Source organism: Tinamus guttatus, unplaced genomic scaffold (assembly GCF_059628265.1).
Source record: "Tinamus guttatus ecotype Peru unplaced genomic scaffold, ASM5962826v1 Tinamus_guttatus_pri_ptg000044l, whole genome shotgun sequence".
Lineage (NCBI taxonomy): Eukaryota > Metazoa > Chordata > Aves > Tinamiformes > Tinamidae > Tinamus > Tinamus guttatus.
In genome coordinates this window covers 3,702,451-3,719,100 of record NW_028288578.1, presented here as the reverse complement: position 1 = coordinate 3,719,100, position 16,650 = coordinate 3,702,451, and the positions used below count along the sequence as shown (strand labels likewise).

Below are 16,650 nucleotides of genomic sequence, written 5' to 3'. Positions count from 1 at the left end.
ACCTCATTGACGGAGCCAGTTGTTCCATTACAGAAGGCAATCAAGCTGGCCAGGCATGATTTGTCCTGTTCCCAGCCCCCTTCTTGCCCTTCATGTGTATGGAAATAGGTTTAGTATAAAAAAATTTCATAATAGTTTTGCACTTACTCTGACACAGCCTTCGTGATGCTGTAAAACTCGGACATTTCCTCAGCTTTCTCCACTCTAGTCTGAAGAGCCTAGTGTTCTTAGGCTCTCCTCTTTAAAGTGGCTGCTGCTTTTCTTTGTTCAGATTAGTTGCCTTTTTTCTCTCTAAATCTACTTCATACATCTTGGGATGAATATTGGCCTGCAGCAATGCACAAGTCCTACCAGACCACCAGATCATGATCCAAACCCAAAGCAAAGGCTTTGGTTAGCTAATAGATGGCTCTAAGACATGGAGAAAGAGGAAGGCCCGGAGCCTGGCTTGACAATCTGGAAGCAGACACCGGCACAGTAAAACAGGGAGAAAAAAATACAGTACATGCAGTATACCTGCGATGACTGTGAAATGGGCTGGAGTCCATCTTGCTTTGGAGATTTAAAGAGTGCAAAGCAACACTGATTATGACTTTGGAAAAATATCTGGGAAAGAGACTATTCAACTGTTCAATCTTGTGCATTACAATTTCCTTAAATCATTATGTTATATAACTCCATCCACAGAAGACCCTGCTTTGTGGGTGTTGCTGGTGTTTCAATTCATAGATGATTTTATTTTGAAAACAGCTTTACCTCCATTCAGACACCTTCAAGAAATATTCAGATTTTCCCAAGCACACAGCAGTTTTTGAGAGGAGATTTGGACACTCTTGGGAGCTGCAATCTGTTGTAAATCTAGTACATAACAAGTTGTACATCAGATTATTTGTTACAGGTACATGTGTTTTTTAGTTTCTCCTTCTGGCAATTTTAAGCATGCCACTTCCACTCACTGCCCCCGAAAAGCCCTGGCTGTGTGCTGCAAGCCATCCCAGAGGGGAAACATTCCAGCAGATCATCTACTACCTTTAAGTATCCTGTTTTTTTCAGCTTAATACTATTCCTTTATATCTTGCATTGAGCAAGGGATCATTACTGCAAGTAATAGAAACAAAGAATATTTTTATTTCTCATCTCTACAGCAGCAGTTGATGTAGCAGAAAAATAGTGAAGCCTACATCTCTTTTCAGTCACGCCCGTTACACACAGTCGTTCAGGAGAGCATCTGAAATTTGCCTAGAAAACTTACATGTAGATATGCAAGCCTCATATCACAAAACCATATCAACAATTTAATATATCATTTTTAATTACACAAAAGTCCTCCGAAAGTTATTCAAACTTTAACAACTAGATCTACTTAATACAAAACAGTTTCTTGCAACAAAACAGTAGAGGTAAAGACCTTTCATTTTTATCTAAACATTATCACTGAAAATTACAACATGCATGGGTTTAGCTAATTACCATTCTCAATGGTGTTTTACCCTAGCTTCCTAGTCTATCTCTCCACTCTTCTGATACACCACAGCACACTTCCAATCTACAGGGATTTAGCTGCCTACCTGAGTCCTACAGAATCAAAGGGTAGTGGTTATGCCATTGTACTGAGTTAAACACTACAGAAATAACGTATAAACCATCACAGGCACTCAAAATCCTGTGTGGTAAGAGGTGATTCCAAATCAGTCTGTCCCCTACCTGAAGGGAAGGTGCCCTAAAGGTGGTTCACCTGAAAAACACTGAGGAGATACTGGATTTTGGTCTAGATCAGGCTTTTCCACAAATCCCTCTCAAGCCCTCCTTGACAAGCGTACCAAATACCTGCTACTGTCCCAGTCTGAGGACTGTCAAGGAATCATGTTCCTGATCAGACACATAAATCAGCAACCCAGACTATCTTCTCATCCTCTCTCACCCCATCCTCAGGCTCTACATCACTTAACTCTGAACTTCCTCAGAACCAGGTTTTCTTTACAGCAAATAGATATACAAACAACACATTTCTGACCACTGCTGTGAGCAGGAGAAGGATGCACAGAGTGTGTGTAGCAGAGAGGTATGAGGCAGCCTCAGGAGGGGAACCAGCCCTCAGAGTCGTAATTCCCTGCTGTTTCTTCCTGCTTAAGGAGGAAGGGGTTTATGGTGGCTCCGGAAAACCTCTCTTAGGAACAAGGGCTTTGCACTGCTAGGAGGGTAGAGCTGTGATGCTGACAGCTCTAACATGATCATAAAGTGATGCAGGGAACTGATCCCCTTCCAGCTGTTGTGGCTGCTCCACAGTTAAGTCTTACTCTATACCTCTATTAACCAATACTCCCTTCAGCAGTGAAAACAGTGTTGCCTGCTACTCAGGTCTTCTCCAGGCCATTTAATTTTTAGAGTATGCAGTTTGATCCCTGTCTGTTTCTTCTGGGGAAGACAGTTGGGCACGTTCACAGCCCACTCCTGAATCCTGGCTGTCAGCTGCTGCAGCTGAAAAAAAAAAAAAAAAGAACAAGAACAGAAAACAAAATTAAAAACTAGCAAACAAATGAAAACACAAACAAAAAGCCCCCCAAATCTTTATTTCAATTTGTATTGCACCCCATGTCAATCACATTTCCAAAAATAAACTATTGATGCATAATTACTTTTGTAAATGTAGTTTTTCAACTCAGTTAAAGGTGCTTGACATAAAGAGCTGCAGTTCTCCAAAGACAATGCACTTCAGACAGCAATCGTTGTTCCAGCCGTGCTTAAAGAAACGTAGCAAGAGGGCTTCAAGCTGGCAAGGTGGGCTGGAATAGAAGTACAAGGCAAACTGTTTCGCTCACTGAAGGGCAGTGAAGTTATGCAATGTGTTTTGAATCCTCTGAATTCACAGAGGCCTTGACTGACTGGCTAATCACCTCCTCAAATCCAACTGGAGATTTGCATTTTTCCGGTTTGCAATTTGCCTCGCATGGAGACTGGGATTTGGGGGATTTTTTTTTCCATGTCTTGTTCTTTTAGAAAGCCAGCAACCTGCAATCAGATGCTATACTGGTAGCTGTACTGGACATACCTTGCATTTATTTTGTGAAATCTCCATATCATTACTAGTGAATATGGCATGAAATTGCATAATCACATAGCCTGCACTTCAAATCACCATTGTAAACCTAGCTGACCTCAACCATTCAGCTGCAAGTCAACTATTGACTCAAACAGTTCTAGCAGCTGCTCTTAGCCTTGGGAAAACTTTTTCAGACAAGTCTTGTTTTTTCCTTCAAATCTGTCTTCATCAAAGATTCCCTTCTGAGGCAGAGATCAAGAGATCACAGACATTTCTTCCCACCAGTGCTATTTCTCTATAACCAGTTTCCTGTAACTGTTTTACCATACAGCCCATTTCACCTCAATTTGAGGTCTTTTGGGAGAAAAGATGTTCCCCTGTCTAATGGCAGGTTTGAATCAGTTCCTTTCTTGGGAAAGACAGACATAACATGATGGCACTCAGCACTAAATGTTACATCTTTCCCCTTTTTTTCAAGATGTGTCTTGAAAAAACAGAATCAAAGATTTCTTAGTTTCACTGTAGCTTCTCTCCACATCTGTATCTTCTGCTTTGACTGCTATTTTGTATAAAACCTCATGTAGAAAATATCCCCCCCGCATTGGGTCACAATTAGCTAATTCCTACATATCCTGAAGCAAAATAATACAGTTTTGTGGAATTAATTTGTGCTTCCTCCCTCGTACCAAGAGAATGTGGCTGTTCTCTGAGCACTGGGACACATGACGCACTGTTTCCTATGGCTCCGTGCCTAGGTGGCGATTTTCCTTGTGTGTAGTAAGGGCTGAGGTCACTAGGTGGCATTTTGCTCTGTGTGCAGGGGGCTCTGATGATCTCTCTCTATCCAGTTGGTTATTTTCATGATTCTTTGGCCAGTAGGATGTCACTCTCACCAATAAGTGCTGGATCTTCTGTTTTCCTCATGGTATATACCTCTGCTTCCCTCCATGTGCCTCTTTCTGCCCTCTGCCCCTGTTCCTTCCACATCCCACATCCCACTTTCATCATACTGGAACAGGCTGCCCAGGGAAGTGGTGGAGTCGCCATCCCTGGCAGTGTTTACGGAACTTGTTGGTGAGGTGCTTAGGGACACGGTTTAGCAGGCAGGCTGGTGATGGGTGTACGGTTGGATTTGATGATCTTGAAGGTCTTTTCCAGCCATAATAATTCTATGATTCTATGATTCTATACCTGCATCTCTCAAGATGGCATATAGCCTTCTACCACCGCACTATCCTCAGATCTTCTGCCCTCACTGAACCACAAAACCCACTAATCCTCATGTCCACTTTGCTTTGCCTGCCAACCCTCACTTTCCTCTCTACCCTTCATACTGAGTAAATACTGTAACACCTTGAGCACCCCAGTATCTCCTAAACACTGCATTAGAGTCCTGATACATTTATCAGCATCTCTAACTAAGTTTACATTTCCACAATGTCTGTTCACTCTCCAAGCTGCCATATTCTTCCTATTTCCCTTATCCTCTCCATGCCATGCTTAATTTTCCTTGGCTTTATGTTATGAAGAACTGACACATAAAATGAGACTGCATCAGCCTTATTTTCTTGAGAAACCAGGCCAAAAAAAAAAAACAGCTTCTATCCTGTCCCACACATCTAACCACAATCACTAGTTTTTAATTCAAATGAGACAATTACACTCCTCCCTCTCATGCAGAATTGATTTTTCACCGGGTGATGACTGTAATTTGGTAAGCAGTCAGAAGTACAATTTCTTATTTTCAGGTCCCAGAAGAGAAATAAAGTCCTATTTATATACCTCTATTTTCCAAAAGAATTTAAAATAAAAGAGATTATTCACTTATTCAGTGCTTCTGGCTAATTTTTGAGCAGTTCTACCCTCTTGTGGTCACGACTAGATGCAAAAAAATGAAAAACTTAAAATATAATTACAGATACAGACACATGTGGACACAATACACAAGGGAGACCCAAAAAGAAGGGTACAAAGACTTATCTATGCCAAAAATCTAAAACATTGTGAGATGTAATATCAACAACCTGGGACTTTCAAGATTCTCTCTCTCATTTACATCAGCTAAAATGTAGGATTTCCAGGTGAGTGAGAAATTCCACATTGCTCATGGTTAGTCTGTATTTTTTTAACATTTCATCTAAATTGAAACAGAGCCAAGTCTTTTTGTTTTTTAATCCAGCAAAGTGGATGTTTAGAAAAATGTTTTCATTTTGAGAACATCAGTAGATCCCACTCTGGAATGACCCTGAGTCCTGGGGCCTCTCTCCTCTGTGTGAGATGCTGCTGCTTGTCAGCCAGAAACCCAAGATGCCAGGTTGCTTTTCCTATGTTAGCCCTATCCAGAGCTTGCACAAGCTTGCAAGCCATCCTGGCACTTTCAGGATCTCGGTCCTGAAACTTCAAGAGATGGGAAACTCCAAAAACTGTAGCTCAAATGGGTTTCTCAGGGCTTCCACGTCCGAGGCTAGGTGCTGAACCCAGGTTAAGAATGGCACTCCTGGGGCACATCTCCTACTTCCTTACCACGTGTTTCCTTGGTTGTTTCAGCCAACACATTGATTGGAAGGGGAGGTGGAACGTAATGAATCCCTGGCAGGAAACTTGGTGGAATAAACTGAGGCAGAGGAGTGTAATAGCCTTGATGGAAATCTCCACCTCCATCTGGAATCTGCAGAAACACACAAAACATCAGAGACTGTCTGCACAGCATGTTCACAGTATTCATTTCAAATGATTTTGATCCGTAAATGTCCTATTTTTGTCTCTGTTGTGCTGTCACGTGCATCTTAACAAGTGCCCAGCCTGTCCACACTGCAATAAGCAGAAACCAAGGGCTGGCAACTTCTCAGACCATGTCTGAGCTGAAACTGCCCTTGTGAGTACTTGTCATCTGTTTTGGTGTCTCATCAGACCATGTAGTTTAAGCAAGAGCACCTCACCTCCATCACTTACCTGGAGCACTTGCCACTGACCAAATCTGGAAGTTTTCGGGTAGTGACTTCTTCCCCGAGCCCCATGAACTGCACTCCCTACACTGAGGGGCTGATGTGCACACAGACTTCCCCCAGGCCTAGGCTTCTTTATGCTGAAACTCATGCAAAGAAATAGAAGCACTTCTCTTCAGTCTGGGCATGCACCCATGTCTCAGGTCACACACAGAGCTGGTATGAGAGCTTCCTGTCTGTTCCAGGGCTGTTAAAAAGCTGAGTTCAAAACCACAGACAGTGATGTCCTCAAGAAGGAATGCCCAGCCTACGCGGGCAGCCATACCCAGCTGTCCAGGGTAATTTATCTGGGCCTCAGGCTGCTTCTATCACTTTTGCTCTCAGCAACCCCTAAAATGTAGACAGAGGTTTCCTGTGCTAGTGTAATAAACTTGGTACTTTTGAGGCTCAGAACTCACTGTCTTAACATGAGTTGATCAACAGTACTCAGGGCGGCTGGAAATCTGATAATGTGCCCAAGAGTGGAACAAAGACTGGACACCAGCAGTTTAAAACAAGAGGACTGGCAGCACTGAAGGGAACTAGAAGTGTCCACACACACAGTTACAGCTGACAGGTCATTTAGAGGCTTCATGCCTCTTCCCTGTGGCTTGAAGGTGTGGGCCAAACTCTGCCCTGGTTTGTCTCTCAGCTGGGCACTTTGCCTGTCACCCTCAGCTTTCATAGGCACTTAAACAATATGCTGAATTCAGCCAAGGAGTCTAGGTAGTGATATTGGTTTTTTCTGTTCTCCTGCAAGACCTCCCCTCCTTCCAAAATACACCTATCCATTCCCCTCAACACCATCTCAACTTTCTGTTTAGCATTTTTCTCCATAGAAAATCGAGCTTTCGTTTATTCATCATTTTTCATTTGAAACTTCTCTTAACTGCAACAATTTTCCTTTACTTGGTGGGGGGAAAGAGTGTCTTAAAACAGAAATACCTGATCATGCTGATTCATTGTTTTGTGGAAGGTGAAAGAGATTTTTCACTTTCCTTCTCTATGGCTGTGGCACATCAGGCAGTCCAAGCTACCTTCCCATCCCAGTGACTTCCATCTAACATGGAAGCTGAGGAACTTCCCAGTACACATTCTGTGCCACCTATGATGGCACAAATGACTATGTTAGTGACCAGCTGCCATCTTCCCAAAAGGTTGTGGAAATCAGCAGTAGGTGTAAGACCCGAATACAAAATCTGGTCCCCCAGAACTATATGGGCTTGATATTCGTGGCTCAGGTCAGACTTTTAACATTACTATTTGCTTGCCTTTTTTTTTTCTTCAGTGTAATGTATCAAGATCCTGTGAAGTAACTGATAAGCAGGTAACTTTTCATGGTTACTTTAACAGCAAGAAGGCAGCTGAAAATAAAGAGAACAGTATTTCCAGATGTAATCCAAAAGACCACAACTTACTGACAGAGATGCTGCGCTGCCTGGCCCATAGGTGCTAGGAATGTGTCGGAAGCCTCTTTGAAGGGATATCCCTGGAGGTGATGGTGCTCCCCTACAGCCTGACTGATTGATAGCAAATCCCACGGGAAATGGGTGGTAAGGATACACCCCAGAACGCCCAGGGTACACCTTCAGAGGTTCTCTCTCCAGGTAATCGGGGTTCACCACGTATTCAGGAGGAAAGGCACGCTGAGCTAGGAAACAATTCAAAAGAAACAATTAAAAGCATCAAAGTGGAATTCAATAGAAACAGCTGCAGGGTCAAATTCTACTCGCAGCCATGAGCAGTCGACCCTTTGGTTTCACTTTTACACACTGAATTTCTTCTGCGATCTTTTTAAGAAACTAAGGAAAGTTGCAGCAGGCAATCCTAACACTGCAGAATGAGCTGCAGTCTCCTCTGCCTTATGCATTGGGAAGTCGGTCAGTCCTTAGTAAAGCCCTGACTGCAGTCTTATTCTTTCAGTATATATGCAACAGCAGGAGAAAATAAATTGCCTTAGGACTTTTAAATTAATCAAAACTTAACAGAAAGACAAAAAGTCTACAGAAACAACACAGAGCTCTAAATTCAGTACTATGAATTCCTTCCAAAGTTAATTTGCAGAGAAAAGCTCATTTTGGGGTTCCTTGACACAAAGAGACCATTTCAGGTGCACAAATCAATTACTTCCTTTGGGTTTTTATCTTGTGTCTGAACTCTTATTGTAGCTTCCCTGATGTCTAAAAGAAGGGTCTGTATGAACATGAATAGAGTCTTTCTTGTCTACACATCCTGCTATTGGTATAGGAGTGGAAGAGCTTGCTTCTGGAATAAACCTACTGGTATAAACCAGAACTATCATTCTGCTGTTTGCCTCTAACCCTGCTTGAAATTGGTGAACAAGTTAAAAATGATATTAAGGGAAAGACTGACAGGCACATGTAGAGCCAGCATGAGCCATAAGCCTCATTTCCTTAGGAAACCAAGGTGAAAAAAATGGAACAGATTAAGTGGGAACTAGAGATGTCTAAAACAACCCTTTTCTGTGGGCTTCTCAGACCAGCGTTTTCTTTGTCTTCTGGACTGCCAGCTCTCCAGAGACCCAGGCTAATGGCTGCTGCCGTCTGTAGGGATTTCTGTAAAACCACTATAGTAAACAGTAATAGTATGAAATTACTATAATAAATAGTAATAGACTAGACAAGTCACATGAAAGACTCTATTAAAGGAAGCAATTTAAGAGGTGACAGACCATACACCTTTTCCATCTGCAAAATCTATGCTGAGCTTCTAAACACAAACGCGCTTTTACTCCCAGTGCTCTGCGCCAAGTTAAGCCTTTGCTGCAGGAATTAGGGCCAAAAGGTCTCCTGCTTTTACGGCGCTATCATAAAATGCTCGCTCCGGGCAAGTGCAGCAGCGACTTCACCATTTCCTTGCTGTTGCTCGAGTGCTTTTTCTTGTTGATGCGTCCGGGAAATTACAAACCAGGAGGGAAACAGGCGCGAGTGCCTCGCCTGCCGTGTGGCACAGCCAACGACGCTCCGTGTTTCCCTCCCACATTCCCGTCCCGCTGGCTTTGTCTCCCCACCTTGGCAGCCTGGAAAAGCAGCGGGATGGAGGCAGAGCGAGGCCCGGCCCTTACCGTAGTCCCAGAGGGCAGCGCCGGGCGGGGATGGCGGCAGCGGTGCTCCGCGCCGCGCCAGGCCCTTGCTGCTGCTGCCGGCGGTCGGGGCGCCCTTGCTCGAGGCTGCCGGCTCGGGGCTGCCGGCCGCCCCCAGGCTGTCGGCCGTGGCCGCGGGGCCCGGGGGCTCCCCGGCCGGCGGGTCGGGCGCCTGGCGCCGCAGCGCCTTCTGCGCCGCCATGATCTTCTGGCGCTCGGTGATGAGGGCGCACTTGTCGCAGAGGCAGAGCTTCCAGCGGCAGTGCCCGGCGTGGCCCTTCACCGGCACCACGAAGCCGTGGTTGCGGCACCGCGAGCACTTGGGCGTCCGCAACGCCGCCTTGGCTGACGCCGAGGCCTCTTCCGCCTCCATGGCCGGTTGCTGCCACATGCCCGGCCCGCCTTGGTGCTCTCTTATATATCTCATCCCCGCAGCCCTGGCATGTAGCAAGTGGGGCAGGCGGGGCAGGAACCGGCCGTGCTCCCTGGAGCCTCCCGACCACGACGCCTTCACCGACGGGCGCATGCGGCCCTGCGAAGAGAGGCCGGGGGTTTGAGACAGGCCCAAAGGGGATTTCTGCGCTAATGAGCAACATTTCCAGGGCTCGCAGAGGTGCGAAATCCAGAGCCTGGTGACCCACGCCCTTAGGCTGTTGTCTCCCCTTTTTCACTGGCTTTCACACCTTGCATTGGCCTTGGGTACAGACAGCACCTTCCTTTCATTTTGTTTCCAGTTTTTTGCAGTATCCTTTTCTTGATCAGGACAGAGTGACTACTTCAGCAAGGGAAAAAAAAAAAAAAAAGTTTCATCCTTCTGTCTTTCAAAGCAAAGGTCTACCCCTTCTCTATAAGGGAGAAAGCATATTGCAAGCCCATCCTCCTTTTCTGGAGAACCCCAAACTCCTTGTTCTCTGAGAATAGACACAGGTTTACCTAGCAACACAACCATGCTCCAGCATCCCTACAGCTTATAAAACACTTGTGTTATTTGTTACTGCTTGTAGCTACAAACCCCTGCATTTATACACTAGCCCAGTTCTAGGGCCAAGCTCCACACCAGGCCTTGAGGCTGCTGGTTTGCCTCCCACATGCAATTTTGTTTTAAAATCTGAAGATGCTAGTAGCTTCTGTAGCATTAACAGGATTGTTGTGAAAACCAACTGCCAACAAGCAGTTGCAGTGAGCCTCATTTTCCCTGATGTGTTTCAAGAGCAACAGGTGTCATCTCTCTGATGCCCTGCTGCAATAGGGGCATTCAGAAACGCTCTCTCTGGGCTGGGGCTGCCTCTTTAAGAGATTTGGCAACAGTCTGGTTCGCACCAGCGCTGAGCAGCGCAGCCCGCTCCCTGCAAGCGCCAGGACCGGCTCGCATTCGCGCTTCACACTCTGAAAACCCCCTTTAGGCCTTCCACTGTGTCCCAGTAGGATGTGTCCCTCTGAGGAGGCGTTTGCAAGACCCACCAGCCAAAGCAATTCAGACCCAAGTGCTCCAATGAATGCCCCCATGTTTCACTCCCTGGAACAGTCAGCACAGCAGCAATCGCAGCCTGCAGACCTCAGGATCACACATGTCCCAGACCCCAGGATCTGTACATATGAAAAAGCAGTCGTTAACATCATCCTTGTAACCGCAGTCCTTCTTCCTAGGAAGCCTTGGAAGGGGCTGTGTAGAAAGACAACTTAATGTGCATGGGCCTACGTGCACTGTGCCTAAAGAGCTTTCAAAATGTGACCAGAAAACGTTGCCATTTGTTCCTGCTTCAGAGGAGTGCTTGGTTAACTGCCTTGGATACAAGCCCCTTTTAACTGCAGCGTTTAGGTGCCGCATGCTCATGTAAGGACCTTGGTACGTGATGTTCCCGTAATCATGCTAAACATTGACTTTGTTTTAAATATTGAAGGAGATCAAATTCCTAATCTTCTGTCCAATGGTTTTGGTGTATATTGAGGAGGTGCATAATAAGATGCATATTCTCTCAGAAGAGGATAGATGACACATTTTAAACAACCGTAATTTATCTTTCTATAGATGTACAGTCTATAGTCATTTGCATATGTAAATAGTGGAGGAGAAGGGTAGGTTATCTGTATTTTATATAGCAATTTTCAACTATGAGCCATGTAGTATTCATATTCAGGGCATTTGCTCAAAAATAATTTTTCTTTCTCCTGTCTCAAGAAAGATGTACCAGCCATGAGCAGTAACAGTTTCTCCATAAATATACCGTATCTTTGAAAGCCATGTGGATTTTTCTTTTGAAGAATTTTCACTTAAGATTTATTTTTCTCCCTGCATAGTTTGTTTCAAACATGACTAGACATACTTTTTCTAGAAAAGTGAGCATTTTATTTTGTTTGTGAGAGGAATGTGGATTTCTGCAGACCCTTTGAAGCATTCTGCTATACCAGTCTTGTAATGCGTTTATGTATATGTTTGAGCTAGCTAGGTGATAACACACCATTAGCAGGAATAGCATACAGAGAAGACAGAACAATTTCCAAAGGTAAATTTTTGGAATGGGATAGAGAATTGCGTGTGGATGTAGCTTCAAGTCTATTATCATTTTCTCCTTTATTTAGATTTGAAAAAAAAAAAACGAGGCATAATAAAGACTCCATTTTCATCACTGCTTAGCTTACTCAAATATAGCATATAGTGGGGCTGTAACATAAAGTGTGTACAGACAGATTTCTGTAGTAAAATAGAATTTATAAGAATTATTATCTTGCCAAAATGAAGGAAAAAAAAAACCCTGCTGGTTTCATAGTATTGAAATCAATACCAAAAATGTCTCTACTTCTTTCCAGACTCGGGCTTGTGTAAGGACATGTTTTTGGTATGCAGATTGCTTTATATGTGAAACAAAGTGGAGAAAAATAATGATTTAGCTAAAAGTGAGGAACACATCAAAACACTGTCTGTTTTTAAGGGAATTGCAAAAAAAAAATAGGTTTTGATTTTTTCCTCTTTCTCAGACCCTTCAGTTTACATTTTAGACAGTAAATGTTTTTGGCAAGGCAGTTGTTCTGCTTAGCTGTGGTATTTCTCAGAGCAATAGCAACATAATCAAGAAATTTGTTCCAAGGATGAGTATTTGCGTAAGATTGCTTATGCTTTTGAAACTGCTTCAGTTATTTGACTTATTTTTAGATGCTAATTAAAAAAACTTTATTAACCTGATCGCTGTTTGTTTAGTGTAGTAAGATCCTCACCAGACAGAAAAGAAAAGCAATCATGATTACACTAGAACAGATAGATCTATGCTAAAAACCTTTTGTGGAGAGGGTCAATCTGTCTGCAATTAATAAAGGTCTTGGTATCATCATAGTCTGCTTGTTTCCTTACATTCCCCTGCCTAAAATTCTTAATAACTGTCCCTTGAGAAGGAATATGCTGTTTCTTTAGAAGGTCACATTTCAGACACAAAAAAAAGAGAAAGTGAAAACTCAAAGAAGGGTCCACTCTTGGTGCTGTGATAGCTGCAGGGATGCCTCCATTCAACACCATTTTACAGTAGTAAGCTCCCAAATTTAGTGGGTTTTAGCCAGTAGGCCTGTCAGTTGGTCTTCTGCCTGGAGAAATAAACACATTTCTACTCCAGAGTTTTCATTCTCCTTCCCCTCAGCTATAGTTCTTGTCATATTCTGTTAGACAGAAAAAACATAAAATCACATTTGATTACTCCCAAATAGCAAAAAAAAAAAAAAAAAAAAAAAAAAGCCTTTATGCAGAAGCAGCCATGCTCACTACATTAACTAGGTGGCTCATTTAGAGCTGTCTTTGCTTAGCACCTATTTTGCACTGAAACTGTCATATTACGTTGGCAGCAGGCCTAAAGCAACACTAATGCACAGATCAGTGCGGAGACAGCTGAAAGATGACTGCAAACGGCGACGGTGCCTTTTGTGGGCAGGAGTTCTTGGTGGTTGGCAGCACTGGTTACAGCCCATGTTTCCAAACTGCGTTTTTCCATCTCGCTTCTGAATTAGATTTCTGTGGTATGTGTGATACCTTAAAGAGTGCAAAGTAAATAAAAGTAGCTTTTTTGCCATCATTTCTTCTATAGTCTGGACTCTTTTAAAGCAGCTGGGAATCAAACTCTCAAATAATAGTTACCTATCAGCATATCATGAAGACCATGATCAAAGTGTTTATTGTACGAGGATAACAGACAAGAACGGTGATGATTAATCTGTGCATGCTTGCTAGAATTGGTTTCTGGTATTCCTATTAATATCACATCATCTGCCCCTTGGGTGTAATGCTGGCAATTAATAGATTCACAACGAAATGTTAATGCTTCTTGCTGGCTCCTTAACTCTGCATGTCAGAGACAAACTGTTGTTTGTAGAGGGGAACAGAAAGCAATTGCTAGGACTGATTGACTTGCTTTAGCCGATTCCAGAGGGGTATTTTGCAGGAATGCTGCTCAGACGTATCCCTTCTCCTTTCTCTTATTGCTGCTTCAGGCAATGACAGCAGAATCATTTCAGTTGAGTTGAACTTTCTAGATGAGAGATAGATAAGTAAATAGAAAAAGCATAGACAGATAAATAAATAGTTTAAAAATATGTAATATATTTTCACTGGAGAGGACTTTTGCAAATACAAACAAAAAAACGCAACTCGGAAGAGTGCCTGGCTGTCCCCAAATTGAGTAAGGAAGGCTCTGCTCCCCTGACAGACCATTCTCCCTGCTGCATTAAGACAAACTGCGTTTTTCTATCTTCACAACATGAAATGTATTAATGAGCTACCTCAGCTCGGTTCTGGAGATTCAAACTCCACAATGGCAATATGGAAAGTATAAAAATGTCATTGAATTTAAAATGGATATAGGAGGAAGGCATCTTCCTCATCTACCTCCCTACCTCCCAGGAAAGGGGGAGAGAGCCACCCAGCAATGGACAGTGAATCACTTGCAGCAGCAGACAGGAAAATAATGGGAGTTTTTGACAGGTACAAGAGGAGGACACTGATATGGAGCTATACTAAAGTACTATCACCATGGGAGCACAAGGGAAGGTTGAAGAGGCACCTTTTCTTGGCCTTCCATACTTCGTGGTCATAAAATCATTGTCAGTGGGACTACTTGCAGGATAAGTTATTATGAAAGCATAAAAATTACACAACCAGACCGTATGTTAGTAGTATCTTCCTAGAATTCAAAACAAAACTGATTTTTGGGGTCAGAGCAGTTTAGTTTGATCAACTCCAGAAAACAAATAGAAGAAGACACTGAATCCTCCCTGCAGCTATGGGACATGGCTGCCACAAAAGGTTGCCTTTCGCCGCAGGGTTGCGCTGCTGGAGAGCTTGACCCATGCAGCAGTGGCTCCCTGGGCAGCCTCTGTATCCAGAGCTGCTTCTTCATCTCCAGAGCTTTTCCTCCCAGCAGTGGCTTCTCCTGGTGTGATTGCTCTTCTCTGCGATGCAGCTCCTTTGCCGTCAGCTCTCCCACCACAACCTTCACATGGCTGCTGTACAGACTTAGCAGAGCTGCTTGAAGCAGGACGGAGCTGCCTCCTCACATCAGGCTTGTTTGTATATGCATTAAATGCTGGGAAATACAAGGTCAGTGGCGGTTGGAGAGATGAGATGAGGCAAGGTGCACCTATCCGGACTCAGGTGCTGCAGTGCCCAACATGGTACCTCCGACATGACAGGGGTACTTCCCAGCGGGTGTCCCATCCAGGTGTGTGAATTGATTAGACCAGTAAGTCTTAAAAGTGCAAATACAGGGCTGGGGAGGCATCTGCAGGGAGTCTCCTGCCTCCCCAGCCCTCTCCTTCTGCCCCAGGACTCAGCAGCCAAGCAAGGAGGCCCAACCAGCATCATAGCCCTCAGTTTTATCAGCAGCGACACGTTGTGGTGGTCCCCACCTCACACTGCCCCCTCCACCTCAGCCCCATGGTGGCCCCACCACCACCAAGAACCACAGAAGTGTGGTTAGGGCAGCCAGCCTTGGGCATTCCCCTGTCCCCAGGTGGGCACGCAGAGGACTACACTCTAGGCATAGTCTTTGTGGTCCTAGAGTGGCTGGTCCCCCATGTGGCGGTCCCCTCTATACCCTACACCATCTGCCACCCCCATTGCTGCAAGGGTGGCAAGGGCCTGAGGGAAACATCGGTGAACAGCGCAGGGACAGGCCCTGGGCAGCGTGGGCTGGTGGGTGGCCGCTGAGGAGGAGGAGGAGGAAAGCTCTGAGTACGGCTCTGCCAAGTACCTGGCGCTGTGCGGCCTGCGTGGCGGCGTGAGCTGTAGCCTCACGCACACGGCTGTGGTGCTGCTCAACATGGTGAAGTGCCGCATGCAGGCAGAGCCCAGGCACTACCAGAGCATCCTCCATGACTTGAAGGAAGAAGACTTGCGTGGCCTGGACAAAGGCTGAGCCCTCACCTGCCTGGGCAGGCCTCTGTGGCGCCACAGCCTCTACTTAGCCACATCGGCCTCTACAGTTCTTCGCCGACATGGCCCTCGCGCCCCTGGAGACAGCCAAGGTGCGGATCCAGACCCAGATGGACTATGCCAGCACCCCGCGTGCAGCTGTGCCCAAAATGTATCAGGGCTGTGGTCCTTCCACAAGGGAGTGGCCCTCCTCTGGATGTGCCAGATCCATTACACCGTGATGGAGTCTGCCTGCTTAGAGAGGCGCTCCTGTTTTTTGAGCAATCTATGTTTTCATCTGTCCCAGTACTTGAATGTGGAGAGTAGAAATGAGTATTTGACATGAGATTTCATTAATGCCTTTTATATCTTCGTAGATCTACTAGTAACACCAAATCTAATACATTTTAGGACAGTGTTTATCTTTTCCACAGCTGACTACCCAGCCATGACTCATAGGCAATCAGTGTTCCACTAATACAGATTTTTCTTCTCTTGCCTGGTGTTTAAGTGCTGAACTCCTGCTACTGGTTTCTCACACATATACTGTATGTTGTTCTATGTAATTCCATTTCAGTTATTCCAGTCATCCCAGTATCCATTTCTTTCCTGCATGAGCTTTTAATCCTCTTCTATATTGGTCATATCTCTCAGTGTTTGCTTTCACAAAAATGTAATTAGCATACTCTTCTTTGAGTCACAGTCACTATCCAAAACATTGATGAAAACATATGAATGAAACATATCTAAAATATATGAATGAAAATCAATCATATTAAAATAAATGTTAAAAAATATATATATTATATCATGCATATCATGCAATGAATATTAAGCATTTTATATTTTAACAGTGGTTTTAATCAACAGAAATATATTAATTTGGGCTGCTTTACCTCTAGAAAATTATGTACTTTGTCCCATTTTATGTCAACCGACATAGTTGTTTTTCTTAAAAATGCTTCCTAGGTCTTTGAATACGTTGAGGTTATTTTTGGTTATCCTTTTCTTCTCCTTTCTCAAACATACGCAAGCAGTTTGCTTTTCTGTAGTCATATGCTACCATTTGGCAGATTTATTAAAATTCTTGCTGCTGGACATGCAATTTCATGTGCTGCTTCTTTCAGAACTCAGG

General features: G+C 44.2%; 1 protein-coding gene across 1 annotated transcript; it reads right to left on the bottom strand.

The window, feature by feature from the left end:
- Positions 1 to 1,914: 1,914 nt before the first annotated feature.
- DMRTB1 (DMRT like family B with proline rich C-terminal 1) lies at positions 1,915 to 9,504 on the bottom strand. The gene is made up of 4 exons (XM_088536400.1): positions 9,110 to 9,504; positions 7,443 to 7,675; positions 5,564 to 5,708; positions 1,915 to 2,478 (listed from the first exon to the last, which is right to left on the bottom strand). The coding sequence occupies exons 1-4, from the start codon at positions 9,498 to 9,500 to the stop codon at positions 2,375 to 2,377; spliced, it is 873 nt and encodes a 290-aa protein (XP_088392526.1). The 5' UTR covers positions 9,501 to 9,504; the 3' UTR covers positions 1,915 to 2,374.
- Positions 9,505 to 16,650: the final 7,146 nt, after the last annotated feature.

Bases quoted from the DNA above. Each gene is read 5' to 3' on its own strand.
- DMRTB1 (XM_088536400.1), bottom strand. From the start codon at position 9,500: ATGGAGGCGGAAGAGGCCTCGGCGTCAGCCAAGGCGGCGTTGCGGACG. The intron at 7,676-9,109 runs GTAAGGGCCGGG...ATTGTTTCCTAG, and splicing joins CGCTGCCCTCTGGGACTACG to CTCAGCGTGCCTTTCCTCCT. The intron at 2,479-5,563 runs GTAAGGAAGTAG...TTTTTTTTTCAG, and splicing joins AACAACCAAGGAAACACGTG to CTGCAGCAGCTGACAGCCAG.